At 34.3% G+C, this 19483-nt stretch overlaps 1 protein-coding gene across 1 annotated transcript; it reads left to right on the top strand.

Moving 5' to 3' along the window:
* The first annotated feature begins 3715 nt into the window (after nt 1-3715).
* LOC131067745 (uncharacterized) lies at nt 3716-4165 on the top strand. The gene has a single exon (XM_058002871.2). It carries the CDS (start codon nt 3716-3718, stop codon nt 4163-4165), a length of 450 nt encoding a protein of 149 aa, XP_057858854.1.
* The last annotated feature ends 15318 nt before the right edge of the window (nt 4166-19483 follow it).

Below are 19483 nucleotides of genomic sequence, written 5' to 3'. Positions count from 1 at the left end.
CTATGTATGGAATTTATGCATGAGCAGACATATCTTATGTGTCTCTTCCCAAGAAGTCTAGGAGGACAAGCTATGGAGTGGTTTTCAAAACTACGTATGGGAATTAAATATTTTGACGATCTGGTCGAACTATTTCTCTAGTAATACTCCTACAACATTTATCATCCAATCACCATGATTGACCTATACAATACAAAGCAAAGAATGGGAGAAGCTTTCCTCACTTTCCTTCAATGTTCGAGAAAGATTTTCTCTAGATATTCACGACCCATTCCTGATTCTAAAAAGATGGACATCTTTGTCAACAATCTGATTGCTGAGTTACAATATGATGTTCAAATACAAGTACATCCTTCATTTAATAAGATGGTGGACAATTCTCTCAAAATAGAAAATGTGCTTGTGAAGATAGGAGAAATATCACTTTATAAGGAAACACAGCATGGATCTAGTTCTAAAGAGAAAAACAAATACTGGAAATATGGCAAAGATAATAATAGAAATGTTGTGAACGATGAAGTAGATACTGTTAAACCAAAACTAAAACCAGTAGTATTTAATCTAACTACTGGCACACAAACCCTCAAAGTTGTTGAAAGCCCTCATAAGAAATTGAAAGAGTGGTTTAATGATAATCCTTGGATTTCAAAGCCTAAACATGATTTCACTCCTTTGGGAGAATCCTATGAAACAACTCTTAAAACTCTATTGGCAAATGATCTGATCGCATTGCCTGACAACTTCAAACCATATGATCTTGAAGTCAAATGCAAATGGTGGAGGGAAAATGATTACTATGAATATCACTGAAACAAGGGTCACACAACTAATAACTACATGAAACTCAAACATGAGATTCAACACCTTATCGATAATGAAAAAATTGTTGTTGGGAATCATGCAACCAACTCTGATCACAAAGCTTTCAAAGATCCCTTGCCTACTCATGAGCAAGGAGATTCCTCTAAATCCAAGGGAGGTGCCAAGATAAATTACACCTATACCAACGACGATAACATCATCAACATGATTGAACCTTCCCAATCAGAGCATTGCAATGTAATCACAGTCAAATAAGATAAAAACAAACCTAGAGTTGCAAACGTTGTGACCCATGCTCGAGGAAAAGTTACTCTAAAAGGAGTTGGTTTCTCATCTTCGGATCAAATGTCATCATCCAAACTGCCAACATCTTCAAACAAACAACTAGTTACAATCACTACTAAGACTTCCCCATCTAAATAGTTAGTTTCATCATCTTCTTCTAGTTACTGTTGGGTCCCAGAGACAACTGAGAGGGGGGGGTGAATCAGTTGTCTAATAAATTCAAACCAAAAAATTATTAACCAACTTAATGCTTAATACCGGTGACTCAGTTAATTATACCGGTAGATAGTGTTAGTGTAAATTGCTATACCGGTAGGAATTAATGCATGAAACATAAACACAAAGTCATCCACAACACATGACACCAATATTTGTACGTGGAAACCCTGTAAGGGGAAAAACCACGATGGGAAACCTTACCCACAATCAGATGATACTACTGCAGATAGTAAGTGTACAAAAAGGGGTTTGCACATGTAGAAAGGCCAACAGCCTAGAGCTCACTACTCAATCACAAATGGGAGTCACACTGACTATAGCTGGATGGTTAAATCCAATAAGAAAGTATTGCACAAAATCATATCTTCATATGTTGGATTTAGTACCGATGTAATGCTGATATGCTTCTACAAAATCCTAGCTTCACCTTCAAATGATGTCTTCGTGTATGCCTCTGCTTTATCTCACATATACCTTCACTTAAATCTTTTTCTCATTCCACACTTGATCTTACAAATAAGATCTTACATTTATACCATACCCTAAGACCAATTTTAGTAGGTTGGCTCTACAAGATATTACAATAAAAACATTTCACAAATAATATAATATCCAATGCAATAACTGATTAATCATGTTGGCTTAATGCATTTACAACAATAATAAATCATCTCCATAGCGTGCCATGCTGATCTGGAAAAGATAAACCTGTCGATGTAACCCTAGATAACCTAGACCTATTTGCCGGTAAAAGCAAATATGCAAATATGAATATACCAATGATTATTACTTCAAAATAAAGTGTCCACATGATGTCTTCGACATTACCAAGTGTCTTCATGTCATTCCAGGTACTGGTGAACATTATATCCTGTCGATTAACCATATACCAGTAACTGATGCACAAATTACTACTTGTCGGTGAATGTTGCTGGATCTCCAAAGTAGGTGTATTTAGTAGGTGTTGACATCAATGACAAAACCATACCAAAATACCAATAGTTACAACATTGTTGAATAGCTAAAATGAACTACTGCTCAAATCTCTATTCTCGAACTGCTTAAGATCTCTCCTGCTCATAGAGAGATCCTGGACAAAGCTTTGCTCGCTACCAATGTCCCTAAAGACTTAGATCTGGATTGGTTTCAATCTATGGTGGGTCACCTAACCTCACCTCGCTGCCTATCCTTCTCTGAAGAAGATGGTAATTCCTTAAACCATCCACATAATCAGCCATTACACATTAAATCTGTGATCCATAAACACCGAGTCAAACGTGTTTTGATAGATGGAGGTGCTAGGATGAACATTTGTACTTACAATCTACTCATACAATTTGTATTTTCTAAGAATGATATAGATCCAATAAAGAAGATAACAATAAAATCTTATGATGAAGAACAGAGAACCTCTAAGGGTCTGGTGCTATTAATAATCAAGGTAGGACCCATTGAAAGAGATGTTATCTATTAGGTGCTTGACCTTCCTCTATGTTACAACATTTTGTTGGGCAGATCATGGATTTATGATATGCAAGAAGTGTCATATACATACCATCAGTGCTTGAAGTTTCCCTATAATCGAGTTGAGGTCAGTGTTCCTGTTGATACCAGCTACACTTGCAACACATTAAAACAATGTGTTGATACTCTTGTTCCTCACAACAGAGAAGCATCTATAGCTGAGAGTTCAAAAGCTATGATGAAGGACTTAGAAAAGAAACTAAAAATCATAGATGCTAGCATGGACGGATACAAGATAGAACCTATACTTTCACTGATGTCTCTTCCCCCATCACCTAGACAGTCTGGAAAACCATCTAAAGCTATAAAACCACAAACGCCACCTTCAAACGTCATCTATGATGGTAATTTTGTGCAATCCTCTACTTCCTTTTCAAATGAAATAGAAGAGGCAGTTGTTCTCGAATGGCTTTACAGAGGGGAAAATGAATCTAGAGAAGTGCAACATTGTGAAATTTCCCCTAAACAATATGGTAAAGGCTATCAGATAATCTAATGCATGGGGTCTTCAGGTATAGGTCCTCTAGGAAAATGTCAAGAAGGAATTACCAAACCCATCAAGTTGCAAACCAAGTCTACAAAGGACAAAATCAGACTTGGGTACCATCTAGATAAACCATCAAGTCAAAGGTGACAATCTTATCAGCCACAACAAGCACCAGAGGAAGTAAACAGACAGCAAACTCAGGAAGAATATGAGAAAGAACAAGAAGAGTTGGCGATCAAAAGAGAAGAAGAAGCTTATAACTAAGTTCCAAAGGTACCAGCAAGAAAAAGACCAGAACTAGAAATTCCAAAAGAAATGAGAGAACAAGTGGAAAGAATCAAATAAATGTTTCCACCATTAAACATTCATGTCACATATATGGGAATGATGCTAGAAGAATATTTGGAAACAAACTCAAATGAGTATGAATGGGGTCCAGAATCTCTATCAGATGCATCTACTGAAGAAAATCCTGAAGAATCCAATGATACTATAGATAAAGCACAAGAAATAGCACACATGAAGCTACAACGAGAACTAGAGGAAGTTAGACTAAAAAGACAAGAAGCTTATGAGAAACATCTAAGGAAAGAGAAATCACAGTCCAAAAGAACTCACCTACTATATCTCCATCTAATGAGACAAAACAAATCAGATATAGGAACACAACTAAAGAAATGGAGGCTAGTCAAGCAGGACCCATCATCCGTCCAGAAGAAGCTAAATGGGAAAGAAGACAGAAACTCGCAGAGTCATCAAGGCTATGTGAACAAGTATGTCAACTATAGGTTATCACTGAATCAAAACAAGAAGGAACTTGTAGCATAAAAGATGTTCATATTGATACCATACATGCTTTTACTGAGTCGCTTGAAGAGGAGTCAGATGCTTCATCTTCTAACTTTGATCAGCTTGAAATGTGCTCCATCTATGATATTACCTATTCAACACCAAACTATGACTACTTTGTCATGAATGTTGAAACTTTGTCTGAAGAAGATATTGTTGTTGAACCACAATACGTAGTCCAGTCTGAAGTAGGAGAAGGGTCCAATGGTAAGTCTACTGGGTTATATTCTCTAAATGCTAATGTAGGCTTCGATAATCATGTTATAACTCTTCCCGATCTCAAGATGCTAACGCAAGGTAGTCTTCTAGATCTCAACTTGACGGTCCAAGGTTGTGATGACAATACTGTGAATTCCCTTGAACCCGTCGAATCTTTATCCCTAGTATACCCTGAGCTTATTGATCATACTCTACAAGACCAACCCATGGATATCCCTACTTTTTCCAATGACTATGTCTCAGCATGTTACCTTAATATAGTTGAACCCATGACCTCTTCTATCAATGAACAGAGTTTGAACATGATAGAAGCGAATGTCAAGTATCTTAGTCTCAAATATAAAAGAAGAAAAACAAGTGTTTTGATGTATAAAACCACATTGTGGCGGTATCAGACCGGAAAAAAGTAAAAAAAAAAAAGACGTATCTGACAGTGAAAACCTCCCTGAGGCACCTGAAGGTGAGATGCTTGATATTCTTCCTAATCACTTTCAAGAGCGATCAGCAGTATTGATTGAACCTACGCAACCAGTGAACATTGGAACAGAAGAAATTTAGCATATAATACATATGGCTCAATCCCTATCAACAGAAGAACTGAAACAGTTTATTGATTTCTTCATAGAGAAAAAGATCAACTTCGCATGGACATATTCTGATATGTTAGGTCTGGATCCTAACCTTATAATGCATCATCTTTCTATTGCTTCAGGAGTCAAACCTGTCAAAAAAAAATTCTGAAAAATGCATCCTCATGTTGCATTGTTTGTTAAAGTTGAGCTAGAGAAATTACTCAAAGTAGGATTCATCCGAGCAATTGATTATGCCGAGTGGATATCCAACATTGTCCCTATTTCAAAACCTGATAAATCAATCCACGTTTGCACAGACTTCAGAGACTTAAATAAGGCATGTCCAAAAGATGATTTTCCACTGCCTATCATTGGCATGATAGTGGACATGATTGTTGGTTATGATATGTACTCTCTAATGGGTGGCTTTTTTGGCTACAACCAAATCAAAATCGTACCTTAAGATCAAGAGAAAATAGCACTCTCATGTGCCTGGGGAACTTTCTACTACATTGTCATGCCCTTTGGCTTAAAGAATGTGGGTTCTACCTATAAAAGAGTTGTAACTACAATCTTTCATGACATGATACACAAAAACATGGAAGACTATGTAGATGATACCCTGATCAAATCTATGAAAAGATCGACACATCTTTCAGAATTGGGTCTAATCTTAGACAGAATGGAGAAGTTTAAACTCAGACTAAATCCTAAGAAATGTGCATTCAAAGTTACATCTGGCAAACTGCTAGGATACATTGTTTCAGCAAAAGGGATTGAAGTTGATCCAAAAAAAGTTAAATCTATAATGGAAATGTCACCTCCAAAGAATGTAAGTCAAATGAGAACTTTAAAAGGGCAGCTCCAATCAATAAGATGCTTCATTTCTCAGCTAGAAAATAAGGCTCAACCATTTACAAAAGAATTACGAAAAGGAGTTACATACAACTAGGATGAAGAATGTGAACAACACCTTAAACAAATCAAGGAATATCTTTCCAATCCACCTATTTTGATGCCACAAATTCAAGGCAAACCTTTGATTCTCTATATTAGCTATTGACACATGAGAACAACAAGGAATGAGTTATATACTATATAAGCAAGACATTGGTGTCCTATGAGATGAATTACACTATCATTGAGAAATCTTATTTGGCAGTGGTCTTCGCTTCACACAAATTGAGACATTACATGCGGGCACATTCTATCAAACTGGTTGCTAAGATTGATCCTCTAAAATATCTTCTAAGCAAAGCAACACTCATAGGGAGATCAGCTAAATAGCTTATGATACTCACCGAATTTGACATTGAGTATGTAGAACGTGAAGCTATAAAAGGAAGAGTCATTGCAGATCAACTTGTTGGTGCTTTTCTTGAAGATAGTCAGCCTCTAAACATAGAATTTTTAGATGAGTGCAGAATGCATCTTACTCAGTGATCCTGGAAAATGTTCTTTGATGGATCTTTTACTCAACAAGGTTCTGGCTGGGATCCTTTTTATCACTCCTCAAAGATAATCAATTCCAAAGGTGTACAAGATCCTTTTTCTTTGTACCAACAATATTGCGAAATAGGAAGCCTTCGTGAATGGAATCAAACTAGCTATTGAATGGAAATTTGATGAGCTATACATCTATGGTGACTCTAAACTGATAATCAACTAGATCAACGATGTCTATCAAACTCGGGATGACAAAATAATACCCTATAAAAGAATGGTTGATGAATTTAAGAAATACCATTGGCATCTATACCACAACTACAAGAAACACAGTTCCGCTATTCAAGTTCCTACTGGAAGAGCTTCACCATCCTGCTTATGATTCCCTTGATTCCTAGATGGTCTATTCTATCATTAGGCATGAGTCATATTTCTATAACCATATCTATTCCTACTTGTGTGACCAAATCATCCTTGATAACCTTACTCGCAATGAGAAAAGAAACCTGATTTGTAATGCTTCATGGTATGTCATCATCGCTAATGATTTATATAGGCGAGATTTAGATTGTGCTTTTCTTAGGTGTCTATAACTTGAAGAGTCTCAATGTGTGTTATCTGAAGTCCATGAAGGTATTTGTGGATCTCACTCAAACGGTCTAACTCTAGCTCTGAAATTGCCAAGGGTTGGCTACTATTGGCCAGATATGGAAAAAGATGTTATAAAATTTGTTAAAACTTGATAGAAATGCCATTTGCATGGCAATCTCATACATGCTCCAACAAGGGAGATCATACCTTTTATCACATATTGGCCTTTTCAACAATGGGCATTTGACCTTATTGGTCAAATATATCCTTCATCATTCAATGGATATAAGTTTATCATAACTTCCATTGAATAGTTCACTAAGTGGGTTGAAGTAGTTCTACTAATCAATGCAATCGGTAAACAAGTGGCTATGTTCATTCTTAACTACATCATCTGCAGGTATGGAACCCCCTCCTCAATTGTAACTGACCATGGGGGGCAGTTCAAAAATAAGGATATAAATGAGCTTTGTGACAAGTTCAAAATCAAACAACATTGGTCTTCCATATACTACCCTCAAAGTAATGGACAGGCTGAAGCATCTAACAAAACTCTGATGACCATCTTGCATATAATAGTCAACAAATTTGGAAAGGATTGGCATCTGCAGCTCAATCTAGCATTATGGGCTTATAGAACAAGCATCAGAACACCTAGTGGGGCTACACCTTTTTCTTTGGTGTATGGGGTCGAAGCAGTCTTGCCTATTGAGGTAAAAATTCATTCTTTGAGATTTTTTTTGTAAGGTCTTATCACTGGTGAAGATCGTAGAATATCTAGATTGTGAGAACTCAAGTTGTTGGATGAACAACGACAAGTGGCATTTGATCATCTAAGAGCTTACTAGAAGAGAATGTCTAGAGGTTATAACAAGAAAGTTAGACACAGAGAATTTTAGGTTGGTGACCTTGTTTTGAGAGAGAATCCTCAAAATCAACAGCATCGAGAACAAAAAGGGAAGTTTGAACCCAACTGGTTGGGTCTCTACATTATTACCGCAGTCTTTGGCTCTAGCGCTTACCAACTCTCAACACCAGAAGGAGAACAACTCCGTGAACTAATAAAAACCATCCACTTGAAGAAATTCTATGCTTAGCATTCTTTTCTCTAGCAACCTATAAAGCTAAAATGTTCTAAAAAAATCATAAAAAATCCTAAAATGTCCTAAAAAAATCCTAAAAATCAAAAACAGTCTAAAAAAAAAGAATCTAAGCCAAGAAGGTAAAAACCTAGTAAACAGGTGCCTCTTGTACTCAAGTGCTTCATCTATCAACACAAATCTGGCATTTCCTGCTTTATTTCTCGCTTTCCTACATTTTTGCTTTAGCTTGTACATATCCTTCAGTCGTTTTTGTGACACCTTGGTTCTTCTTGGAACCCTTATGGCTTGAAACTGATCAACGTCATAGTCTTAGGGAAATCAACTGATCAATCTAAATGTCCTAAGAAGATTAACCAAGTTATCTTTATGTCAGTAGTACCAGGTCATCCAACCCAAGTCAATTACCTATCTCCTAACCACTGCAGGGTTTTGCCACTGACATCTCATCAAACACACAAAGTAAGAACAACAAAAACAATCACTATAACTATTTGAGCTATGATTAAAATTCTCTTTGTATGTTGTCTTTTAAAGTGGTTTTCACTTATTATTCCCTCTGAGTAACTCAAGGAAGTCTATCTTGATTAAGAGGACCAAGGACTGGGGGCATAATACTTTTCTTTATTTTCTGCTTGAAGGAATGATTTCGATGATCTAGAAACATCTCATAAATTGGGTGTCTATGATAAGTGCCTTCACATCAAGGTGAAATTGCCACACATACCGTAACCCCGTTTATTTGTATGCTACAGGGAGGTTGGAACTATTTCCTTGTCTGTTTTGAGTAACTTTCTTTATTATACAATCTAAATTCATGCTTAATCTATCCTAGGATATGAACAATAAAAGCATCATTGCGGACAAGATAATCACTATTGCATAGTAAAAAAAAATGGAACTCTACTTTGTCTGGTGTGTTTGCATGTAAGCAACACTCAGGTCATCCTAGCTCTTTATGCCTTGGTGCTTATGTTCGCTTGCTAAAACAAAAAGACATGAGATTCAGGTCATCCTGGCTCTTGGTACCTTGGTGCCTCTGTCTATCTCCAACATTTTAAAATGCCCAGTGATGATAAATAGCATAACAAATTCAATGACTAAATTCTTAGGTTGCATTCATACTAAGCTTTATGCATTTCAAGAAATTTTAGCATGATAACTAAATACTTTTTTTTTCCTTTGAATGAAGCTTGAATCTGAAATGATCATCATTTTTCAAACTTGCTTCGATTGACATGAAATTTGTACCCCTAGTTAAATTCACCATCCTAAGTCCATTTTCGGGATCAAAATAGAAATCTGACATCACTTTTCTAGTAAAATTCTCACAATGTTGACCACTTGGCACATTCATCTTCATGACAATCTTTGCATCACTTTGCGCTCAAATCTTTTCTAATCAACTCAGAATTCCTTCAATTTATCTCAAATCAATTCTTAAATCATTCTTTGTGCTCAAATTATCATCGCTAATTCTTTTTATCACTCGAATTGCCTCAAATCACTGTGGTATCTTGCCATCTTTCGATTTCGCTCCCAAGGGGGCATACTTATTACAGCATCATTATCAGTGATTACATCATCAAAAGTTGAGAAATTTTTTTTTCAAATCTTCATCAAAAGTCGAGCAGCAAATCTTCTCAATCAAAGATTAATCAAAAATCAATCAAATCTCATCAAACAAGACCTCATTTCTAGGGGCATCTCAACTTTGTTGCATCATATCAAGTTGAGGTTCTTCAAATCAAATCAATCTCTAGGGGCATATCAGTTTCATCGCACCAAATCAAGCTGATATTATCTTCATCTGAATTAGTCTCTTAACGGTAATCAGTTCCATCACACCTCATCAAGCTGGTTATTCGTTTAAACCTAATCAAGGGTTTAAAGAGTCTTCTTGGCAGTGATCGCATGCTCAATCCAAATAGGCATTCAGTTTCATCATATCAAATCAAGTTGGGCATTCTATTTCGCTAATTAGTTCTTGTTCAATCAAGGTCAAAATCGGTATTATCTCTTCGCTCAACCGATTATAGTTCAATCAAGTTCTAGATCGATACCCTCTTGTTGATCTATCAAGTTCAAGATCGATACCTTCACTCTTCATTGGTTCTAGTTCAATCAAGTTCGGGATCGGTATCGCTTTGATCAATTTATTCAGTTCCATCACTTCAAATCAAGCTGAATATATCATTCTTCATCTGTTTGTGATCCATTAAGTTCAGAACCAATATCTCTTCAATATCAACTATTCTTTGAATCAATGTGTTGCTCGCACATCAATTCAAAGAGGGGAAAATGTAATACCCTAAAAATGAGCATCTAAACCATGGGCCCCTAATCTCGATTACATTACCAAGGTCCTAATCAAAGGCAATTAAATCAATTTTGAGCACCTAATTAATTAATTCCTAAATCATCAATGTCACATGGGAAATTAATCTTTTCAATTAAATAAATCATCAAAATCTCCTTAATCAATTATCCTATTTATTTAATTAAATATCCTAGCATATTTAATTAATAAATTAATTTGCCATTTAAATCACAAAAAAGGGAATTATTTTGAAAAAGGAATTAATTTGAGATAATTTGAAAAATAAATTTCAAAAAAAAAGAGCAAAATTGAATAAAAGGGAATAAATCAAAGAAAGCTTGCTTTAAGAAAGGAAAATGGAATAAATCAGTTTTTCTAATTTTATCTCAATTTTAGCTCAATCATATCTCCTTCAAAACTGAATAAAGAAGCCAATCACATCAAATCACTTGGATTGTGCTACTTCTGGGAGAATCTTGACCGCTCATCAACAATCAATCTCGACCATTGCTTTCTCTTTGGATTTTCTATAAATTCACGCTCTCATCTCTCAATCAAGAAGGCTAGAGATTTTATTGTTATCATGTTGGTTTTTCTCTAGAGTCATTGAGAATATTGCATCTTAGATTATTGCATATTAGCTTAATCATGTTAGCTTGATAGAATCATATAACTTGATAATTATTGCTTGCATCTAGATTTCATATTTGTTTAATCTTGCATTCATATAGATTAAATCCTTTGTCTTGGTGTAGTCTAGTCACTGGTATTGCTTAGATAAATCTAAGAGCAAATATAGTTGCATCTTTCAGGAGGCAATAGGTCGACTTGTTATGGTTTTACATTCAGTGATTTTGATCAACTAACCATGCATGTAATGATTTATTGAGTGTTTGTGTTTTAGATACAGATTCCAAATTTTACACACACAGTTCACATGCCTGGGCTAAGAGTCAATATTGTCATATTTTGAAGAGAACAAAATCTATTAACCAACATGATCTAAGAATATGTAAACTAGAAACAAAAAAATTGAAATTTAAAAATGGGAAGAAGGCCAAAACTCAAAGTGATATGTGTGGAAATGAGATCCTAGGTCTATGGATGCAAACTAAGATCTCAAATCTTCATAAATATCATTAAGAACATGCATAGGCTCAACTACAATCCTAAACAAGAGAGTTGAGCACTTTGGGATTCTATTTTCCTTTTGTTGCAATGAAATTGAGATGAATGCATATATGATGTAGGTTAAATGATAGAAAAATGATGACTTTCAACAATAACCATAAACTATAGAATAGAAAACAAACATAGTAAGGCAGATCCTAGAATAAGACATAGAAAGCAACATGAACTAGAAAAATAAAGCTAAAAGTGTTGGATTGGTGTGCTAGGTGCCTCTATCTAAGGGTGTCTTTACCAACAAAAAGGAGTAGATTCATAGTCAGGCAGTCTTGTAGGTCTATCTCTCAAAGATTCAACCAAAATAAGTCAAACACTTGTGTTGGGCACCCTAGCCTAGAGTTTTTCATCTATTCAAAAACATAAAATATCTATCACAATCTACTTTGCACTCATGCAGCCCATTTTCTATCAGATCTAAACCTTTTGCTTTGTTGATGAGTTACCTAGAGTAACCCTATTATTTTTCAATAAGTCTTGATATACTTTATCTTATTTGTAATGGATTGAGGCCCTTCTCCACTTACTTTAATCAAAAATAATAAATCAATTCTTTAACTAATATAGAATACCATAAACAAACCTTGCTACAATATTCTTAGTTTTATATATATGAACGTCATTTATTTCTAGAATGATACTCTAGACTTCATTTTATGAAAGCCTTGAAAAGCAATATAATGTTATATGTACTTTGTCTTATTGAATAAAGTTTAAAATTAATACATCAAAGTATAAAAGGAAACCGTAAGTAAAATCTTCGATACAGTAGTGAGTTCTACGTAAAATTGCTGAGAAAACGAGGAAACGACCTTATTCATGCATTGCTATCTATATTGTGTGAGAAGAGGACAATGACTTGAATTCTCTCGCGTTTCGGGCTTCTATTCCAAAGATGATGAAAACTAAAATAGAATGGCCGTGTCGATACTGTCCAACATGCAGCACGATTTCCAGAGCTTCAACGGTAACTAGCTTTTCTATAGATATATTATACAGTGCTTCAATTTAAGTGGGACTCTGTAACAAAATATAAATATTGTTTTCTCCATGGGAGACGCTTCAATGGTTTATATTAGCCATTAAAAAAGACAGGTGCTTCAGTCAAAAATAGTTTTTGTTATCGGATAGGGAGCATGAGATTATAGGTTGAAACCTTTTCAACCTTTTCAACCTTTTCAATTAAGAGTCAAGGACAGAGGGGTATCCATTCCACCAAATTCATCGGAACACAATTTTGGCCTGATCTCTTATGATGTCGGAACCTTGCACTCAGCAAGACTTGATCCATGATGGGCACATTTGAAGTCATTCAACTCCCATTGATGAACTAGTTTTGTATTATTTGAGATAAATATTTTATTACACTAATTAATTAAAAGAGTGGGTTTAATGAAAGTATATTTCGAAATGTTTAGATAAAAGTTAAATTTTAATTAGATAGAAAATATTACTTGATATGTATTAAGAATTACTGAATTAGTGAAAGGTGGCAAATCTTTATTAGAAATTAGTTTCCATTTCATAATGGCTTGCTTTTAAATTTGTTTCTCATCAAGTTACGTGTAATTCTCTACAAGAGAGATAACCAAATTCAATTAATAGACCTTCTTGTTTTTTGGTCAACTTGATGCAACCTTGTCATGTTTCAAAGAAGTAATAGAGAGAACATGTGTTTATTACGACTATTTGTGTCCTATATGATGAAAAATAGGCATGTGAGCCATGAGAGTTATGGTTAGTAAGATCATTAAAACTACAACCATATGAATGCCCTCAAGGAGTAGATGGGCTTCTATGTGAAGAGGAAGGTGACACACATGTAGTGATACAAGGAGCATTGTCACAATTCAATAAGAGTGGTAATGGGGAACTTCATGCCAACATTGTTAGCTTACACATAAACCTTTAAAAGAATGACAGAAAAAATCATAAAATTAGTGTACAAGGAAAAATGGAATTCAATAGAAGCTTCTACAACAAGAGCCAAGTTTCTATCTTTTTACAATATTAGTGAAAATATCCACTATATTTAAAGCATGCCAAAATTGGATGAACTTAGCAATCATTCATGGACAATAACCCACAACAATCATGTGCTAAGAGTAGAGCTTAGTCCTAAGAGACATGAAAAAATCATGTATTCAAATCTGAGTAGCTTGAATCGATAGGTAGAATTGTAATATGTGCTCAAGTGTTTTGAGATGGTCTCAAAAAGAACAACAAGGATTACAAGATCTTGATGGATAAAACTAGAAGTAATGGGAAAGACTTGGTAGAAAATATATTAGGGAAACGAAGAATCTTGAGTTTCAAAATGGTTAACCAAATTATTTTAAATATTTATTTATGATATAGTGGTCAGGGATAATATTTTGTAAGAGAAACCACAAGGGTTATTAGAAGCTCATGATTCTCTACAATATCAACTTGCTTCCACATAAGATAGAAGTAGAGATTATGTGATATTACCAAATAATAATGCAATGAAACCTTGATAATTAGAATATGATACATCATGTACAATTTTGGAACCTTCATACATTAGCAAGGGAGAGGTTTTGAACAAACTAAGATGATGAGGTGTGTCTAAAATTTATGAATTAAAGTTCGCAAAAAAATAAATTCTTGAACTAAACTTAACTAGACTAGTGCAAAATGGTCCAAAAAGGAAAAATGATATGTAGAAAACCGCATTTGTACTTGAAATAATTAAAAAAATTCATATCCAAATCATATATTTGTCAACATTTTATCTCCTTTTCCCATGTCTATTTTTTGGTTATGTTATGATCCTTTCTCCTTAGCATGTGCAATCAATTTCCTATGTTCTCCTAATACTTGTTTATATTTTCTTAGTGGTATTTTATATTAAATTTTTGAATCCATCCCATGTCTTAGTCTTTATTTTATTTTTTCTAAGTTGTCAAACCCTTCACCCCTTTTTTTACCTCTTAAATTTTTATCCCTACTTTTATTTCGCATATGAACGCTATATTTCTCCTATCAAAGCATGTCTAGATAACAAACCTAATAACTTATTCCTAGATGACTACCTTGCATTCCAAACATACTAAAAAAAATTCAAAATCTTTTTGGGTTCATTTCCAATAATTTCTCATTCATCATGCTGGCTATGAATTTAAATTCGCTCACTGTGTCCTTTATATGGGATAAAATCAAGAAATAAGCCCAATCTTTGTCTCATTCTAATAAACTTTTTTTTTTGGATAGGTCATCAAGGTTTTATCTTTTTATTCCATTAGGGAAACATGTCTTCATTAATTTATATTCTCTATAGGGATTTAGTTTGTAGCTCCCACCATCAAGATAAATTTATCTTGTCGAGTTAATTGGCCCAATTTAATTGTTTACAAATAGATCTTGATTTTTCAAGGCTTTAAGAAGTATGCATTTATTTTGATGGATTTTGTATGCAAATAATTTTATTTTTTTTATATATTAAAAGTAAAATTCCACATCCATCCCAACACCCTTCCTTTCAATTTCCCTTCAATTTTTTTTTCTATTTGATCTCATTTCTCATTGCAAAACTTCCCACTTGATCTAAAATACATCCATCCTAGTGTATTGAACCCATAAAATGAAGATTTTAATATTTATTCAACATAACCAACATGTATTATTTATAATGTTATTCCCTTAGGTTATCCTCTTACTTTCACCTTCCCAAGACCCCATTTTCCTATCTAAACATGGTACACATAAATTGAGTGTCAATCTGCATATCTTTTGTCATCCCTTCAAAGGTTCTAGCTCAATCATAATCCAAAATCCATAGAGATACATTATAACTAGGTTTGTCGTCCTAATACTAGTCACCTGAAAACTCCTAAAATTATTTCTATCAAAACTTGTTTATGTATCCAAACTTTCTTTCTCACTTTGGCTAACTTGCATGGTCTCTACGTACCATAGAAGTAGGTTTTGAAAGGTTTTGTGGCAAATGAGAGATTTAAACTTATTCTATTTTTCATGAATCAATTAATTATTGTGTTTTGCATCTTATGTACTGTGTATAGACATGTTTAAAATCCATAAGAGGGCTGAATAAGGTAAATTACACTTTAATCCTTGTTTTGGCAAGGTTCCCCATTAAAAAAAATCATATTTTTATGTTTACGCTAAATAGTTGTAGATTACTAGATAAATAGACAATGAAGTATCACTAATTCATTATTCTTGTTTGAAAATATTAAATTCTATTAATCTAACTTCCTATAGCTCTTGACTATCCTAAGTGGTTTTGACCTTCCTACTAGACATCCACCTTTGGATCTGACCTTGCTAGTCAGATCCATCTTTGTATAAGGATTCCACTTGTCCATTTTGGTGATAAAGTTAGGATTTAGTTATGTCTATAAAAAATGTCTCCAATTCCAATGTTCCTACATCCATCCATGTCTAGAATATATTTTTATCAATTTGCCAACTACTATATTTGAAATGCATTACTTTAAATTTACAATTCATTCATAGAGCTAACTTATAGGTATAAATAAAATACCCAAGGACACTAATTCATGATATTATGGCCAAAAAATTTAATAAAAGTCCTCATTATTTCATCTATCAAGTGAAACCACTTCATTATTCTATGTCTCCTTTTATTTAAACTCATGCATTGACTTTCCAATATTTTTATATTAACTATAATTCCTTTTGATGTGTATTTTAATAGTGATAGTTCTGATACTAAATGTTTAGTACATATGCCAAGCTAACAAGATGAGAGGGGGGGGGTGTGAATCATACAAACTTAATCTTCCATAAAAACATTAGATTCAACCTCGGTAACATATACTGTAGTAAAATAACCAAAACTGCTAAACATGCAAACTCAAAAGCATATAAACATTATAAACCTCATAACACCAGATTTAACGTGGAAACCCAAATAGGGAAAAACCACTGTGGGATTTCGGACCCACTAAGAAATATACTCTTCTAGAGTATGCTCGGTTAAAAGCAATTCCTATTAAAGATTACAAAACACATTGCTAGATGTGACCCGGTTAAGGGATTTCCCTCAGATCTATTAGGATCTTCACTTTGTTAGAAGTGACCTTATCAAAGGGTTTCAAACACTCAATCAAAATGTCACCTTGCTAGAGGATTTACATATAAGATTGTTAAGTCCACTCGGTTAAGAGATTTTCTATCACTTTCACAAAATAATAGTAATAAAATCTATCTGCAACTTCACATCTAAAATGCTAAAGCAGGTTCTTATTTGCTCAATACAATCTAGACATAGAACTAATCTTGTCCATCTGTTGGGCTTCTATACTCTGTTATCAAAATAGGTCTTCAATCTTCTGTGCTCGGTAACCACTCTGTAGCAACCCTATGCTTACATTTGCCCGCATACATTGTTTATCAATATTTCCTTATTTATAAACAATTTGCCAACTGCTTAATCTCCTTGATCACATTTCCCATGATCAATCATAGCCATCAGATCTTCAATCTTGTCCAGGTTCAATGTATCCTTCGATCTGAAAATGTTTTACCCTGCCTCGGAACTTGCATGCTTTCCTTGGAACTTGTGCTAGGGTATTGCGGTTCAATATGAGTTGTAGATCTTCTTGCCAATTTTCCTATGCCATAGATTCTTTAACAAACTTGATTCACGGCTTACCAATCATCTAATCATAGCCAACTCATTAGCATCCTTCATTAAATAACGCATTCAATCATTTAATGCATTCTGCTATTACTCGGTTACAACTCAGTGAATACTAAACTTCACTCGGTAGACATTTCGCCTTCATTAACCGATAGCGATAACCTTAGGGTTTACTGACTAGGTTCCTTAGGGTTTACCGACTAGGTTCTTTGCTCAGTAACATAGTATAGTATTAACCTTACAATTTACAACATATGTAAGATATCAAAACAATCTAAAACATCATGATCTCATTATTGTCTGACTCGTTAATAGTTGCCCATTGAATACCTTATTCATCCCCTTATTCATCATATTCTTTCTGTGTCTTTTACCGACTTCTTTATACTCACCAAAACATACTTCTTAAGATATGGCAACATCATACTGAACTAGAAAATTAATCTCTTGACATCAATGACAAAATAGTAATGTTAAGACAATAAATATCCTTAATCAATTATATCCATAATCATCAACAACCTTCTCAATATCCTTATTGAAATGCCAACAATCTCCCATGTCTGTTATAATGCCAACAATCTCCCCCTTTGGCATTGATGGCAAAACCAATTGATTTGACCTAATTGATTCAGATTCGGATTGCTGTGAAATGTTGTAATGCTGAAATGCTCTCCCCCTGTCATTAGTCTTCTCCTTCAGACTTCTCCTGTAGTCTTCTCCCCCATTCAATAGTCTTCTCCCCCTTTGACAACAATGCCAAAAAGTAAAGAACTAAAACAGGATTTCTTCTGCTGAGAAGTAGATTACTTCAATTCCTGTTCCTTGTTTTTGTTTCCTGTACACCTTTAGAAAACATCCTAAAGTGTGTAAATCAACATCAACTCCTGAAAAGATATTTTGTAGAGTCATCGAATTGATGCTTTCACCGAGCTCGGTCAGTGAATGGAAGATAGGGGTAGGACCCCTAACTTGCTTCTAAGATACTCAAAAGTGTCCCTTGGTAGTGGTTTGGTGAAGATATCTGCAATTTGCTTCTTTGTGCTAACATACTCCAACACCACTTTCTTCTCTTGAACTTCTTCTCTAAAATAATGATATTTGATAGAGATGTGCTTCGTCTTAGAGTGCATAACAGGATTCTTAGAAATGTTAATGGCACTAGTATTGTCACATAATATAGTTATTGGCTCGGTAACTTGCTCATTTATACCTTCCAACAGTTGTTTGATCCATGCTATATTAGTGCAATTCAACGCTGCAACAACATATTCAACTTCTGTTGTTGACTGTGAAACACATCCTTGTTTCTTGCTAAGCCAACTCACTAGTCTTTCTCCCAAAAAGAAAGCTCCACCACTTGTGCTTTTCATGTCATCAATGTTGCCTGCCCAATCAGCATCAGTATAAACGTTTAAATCAAAATTACTTCATTTCTGATATACTAAGCCATAATCTTCAGTGCCTTTCAAATATCTGAAAATTATCTTGATTGTTCTCATGTGTGTTTCCTTGGGATCTGTAGAGAATCTTGCAACTATACCTACTGCATGTGCTATATTTGGTCTGCTGTGAATAACATATTGCAATTTTCCAATCATAGATTGGTAGAGTGTCTCATCAACAGATGTAGATTCATCATTCTTTGATAGTTTATAGTTGGTAGTCATAGGAGTACTTACTGGTTTTGAATCCTCAATACCAAATTTCTTCAAGATTTCCTTTATGTACTTGGACTAGGTAATGAAAATCTCATCTTTCATTTGCAGTATTTGTAAACCTATAAAATACTTTATCTCACCAATTACTGACATCTCAAATTCTTTGCTCATTTCATTTCCAAAGTTCTTGCATAGAGAGTCATTTCCACAAAATATAATGTCATCAACAAATATGGCTGAGATCATTATTCCATTTTCATCATTCTTCATGTACATGTTACTGTTTTCACTTGTTCTTATAAAACCAATTTGAATCAAATAAGAGTGCAATCTGTCATACCATGCTCTAGGTGCTTGTTTCAAACCATATAAAGATTTGTTCAATTTACATACCTGATCTTTATTCTTATCTTCAACAAATCCTTCAGGTTGTTCAATAAAAACTTCTTCTTCTAGTATACCATTCAAAAATGTAGATTTGACATCCATTTGATATATCTTGAAATTCTTGTAAGCAGCATATGCCAACAATGTTCTTACTCCTTCAAGTCTT

The sequence above is a fragment of the Cryptomeria japonica genome, chromosome 9 (genome assembly GCF_030272615.1).
Source record: "Cryptomeria japonica chromosome 9, Sugi_1.0, whole genome shotgun sequence".
Taxonomy (NCBI): Eukaryota; Viridiplantae; Streptophyta; class Pinopsida; order Cupressales; family Cupressaceae; genus Cryptomeria; species Cryptomeria japonica.
Note: the sequence above shows the minus strand (reverse complement) of the source record. Positions and strands in the feature narration are given on the sequence as shown.

Bases quoted from the DNA above. Each gene is read 5' to 3' on its own strand.
- LOC131067745 (XM_058002871.2), top strand. From the start codon at position 3,716: ATGGGAATGATGCTAGAAGAATATTTGGAAACAAACTCAAATGAGTAT.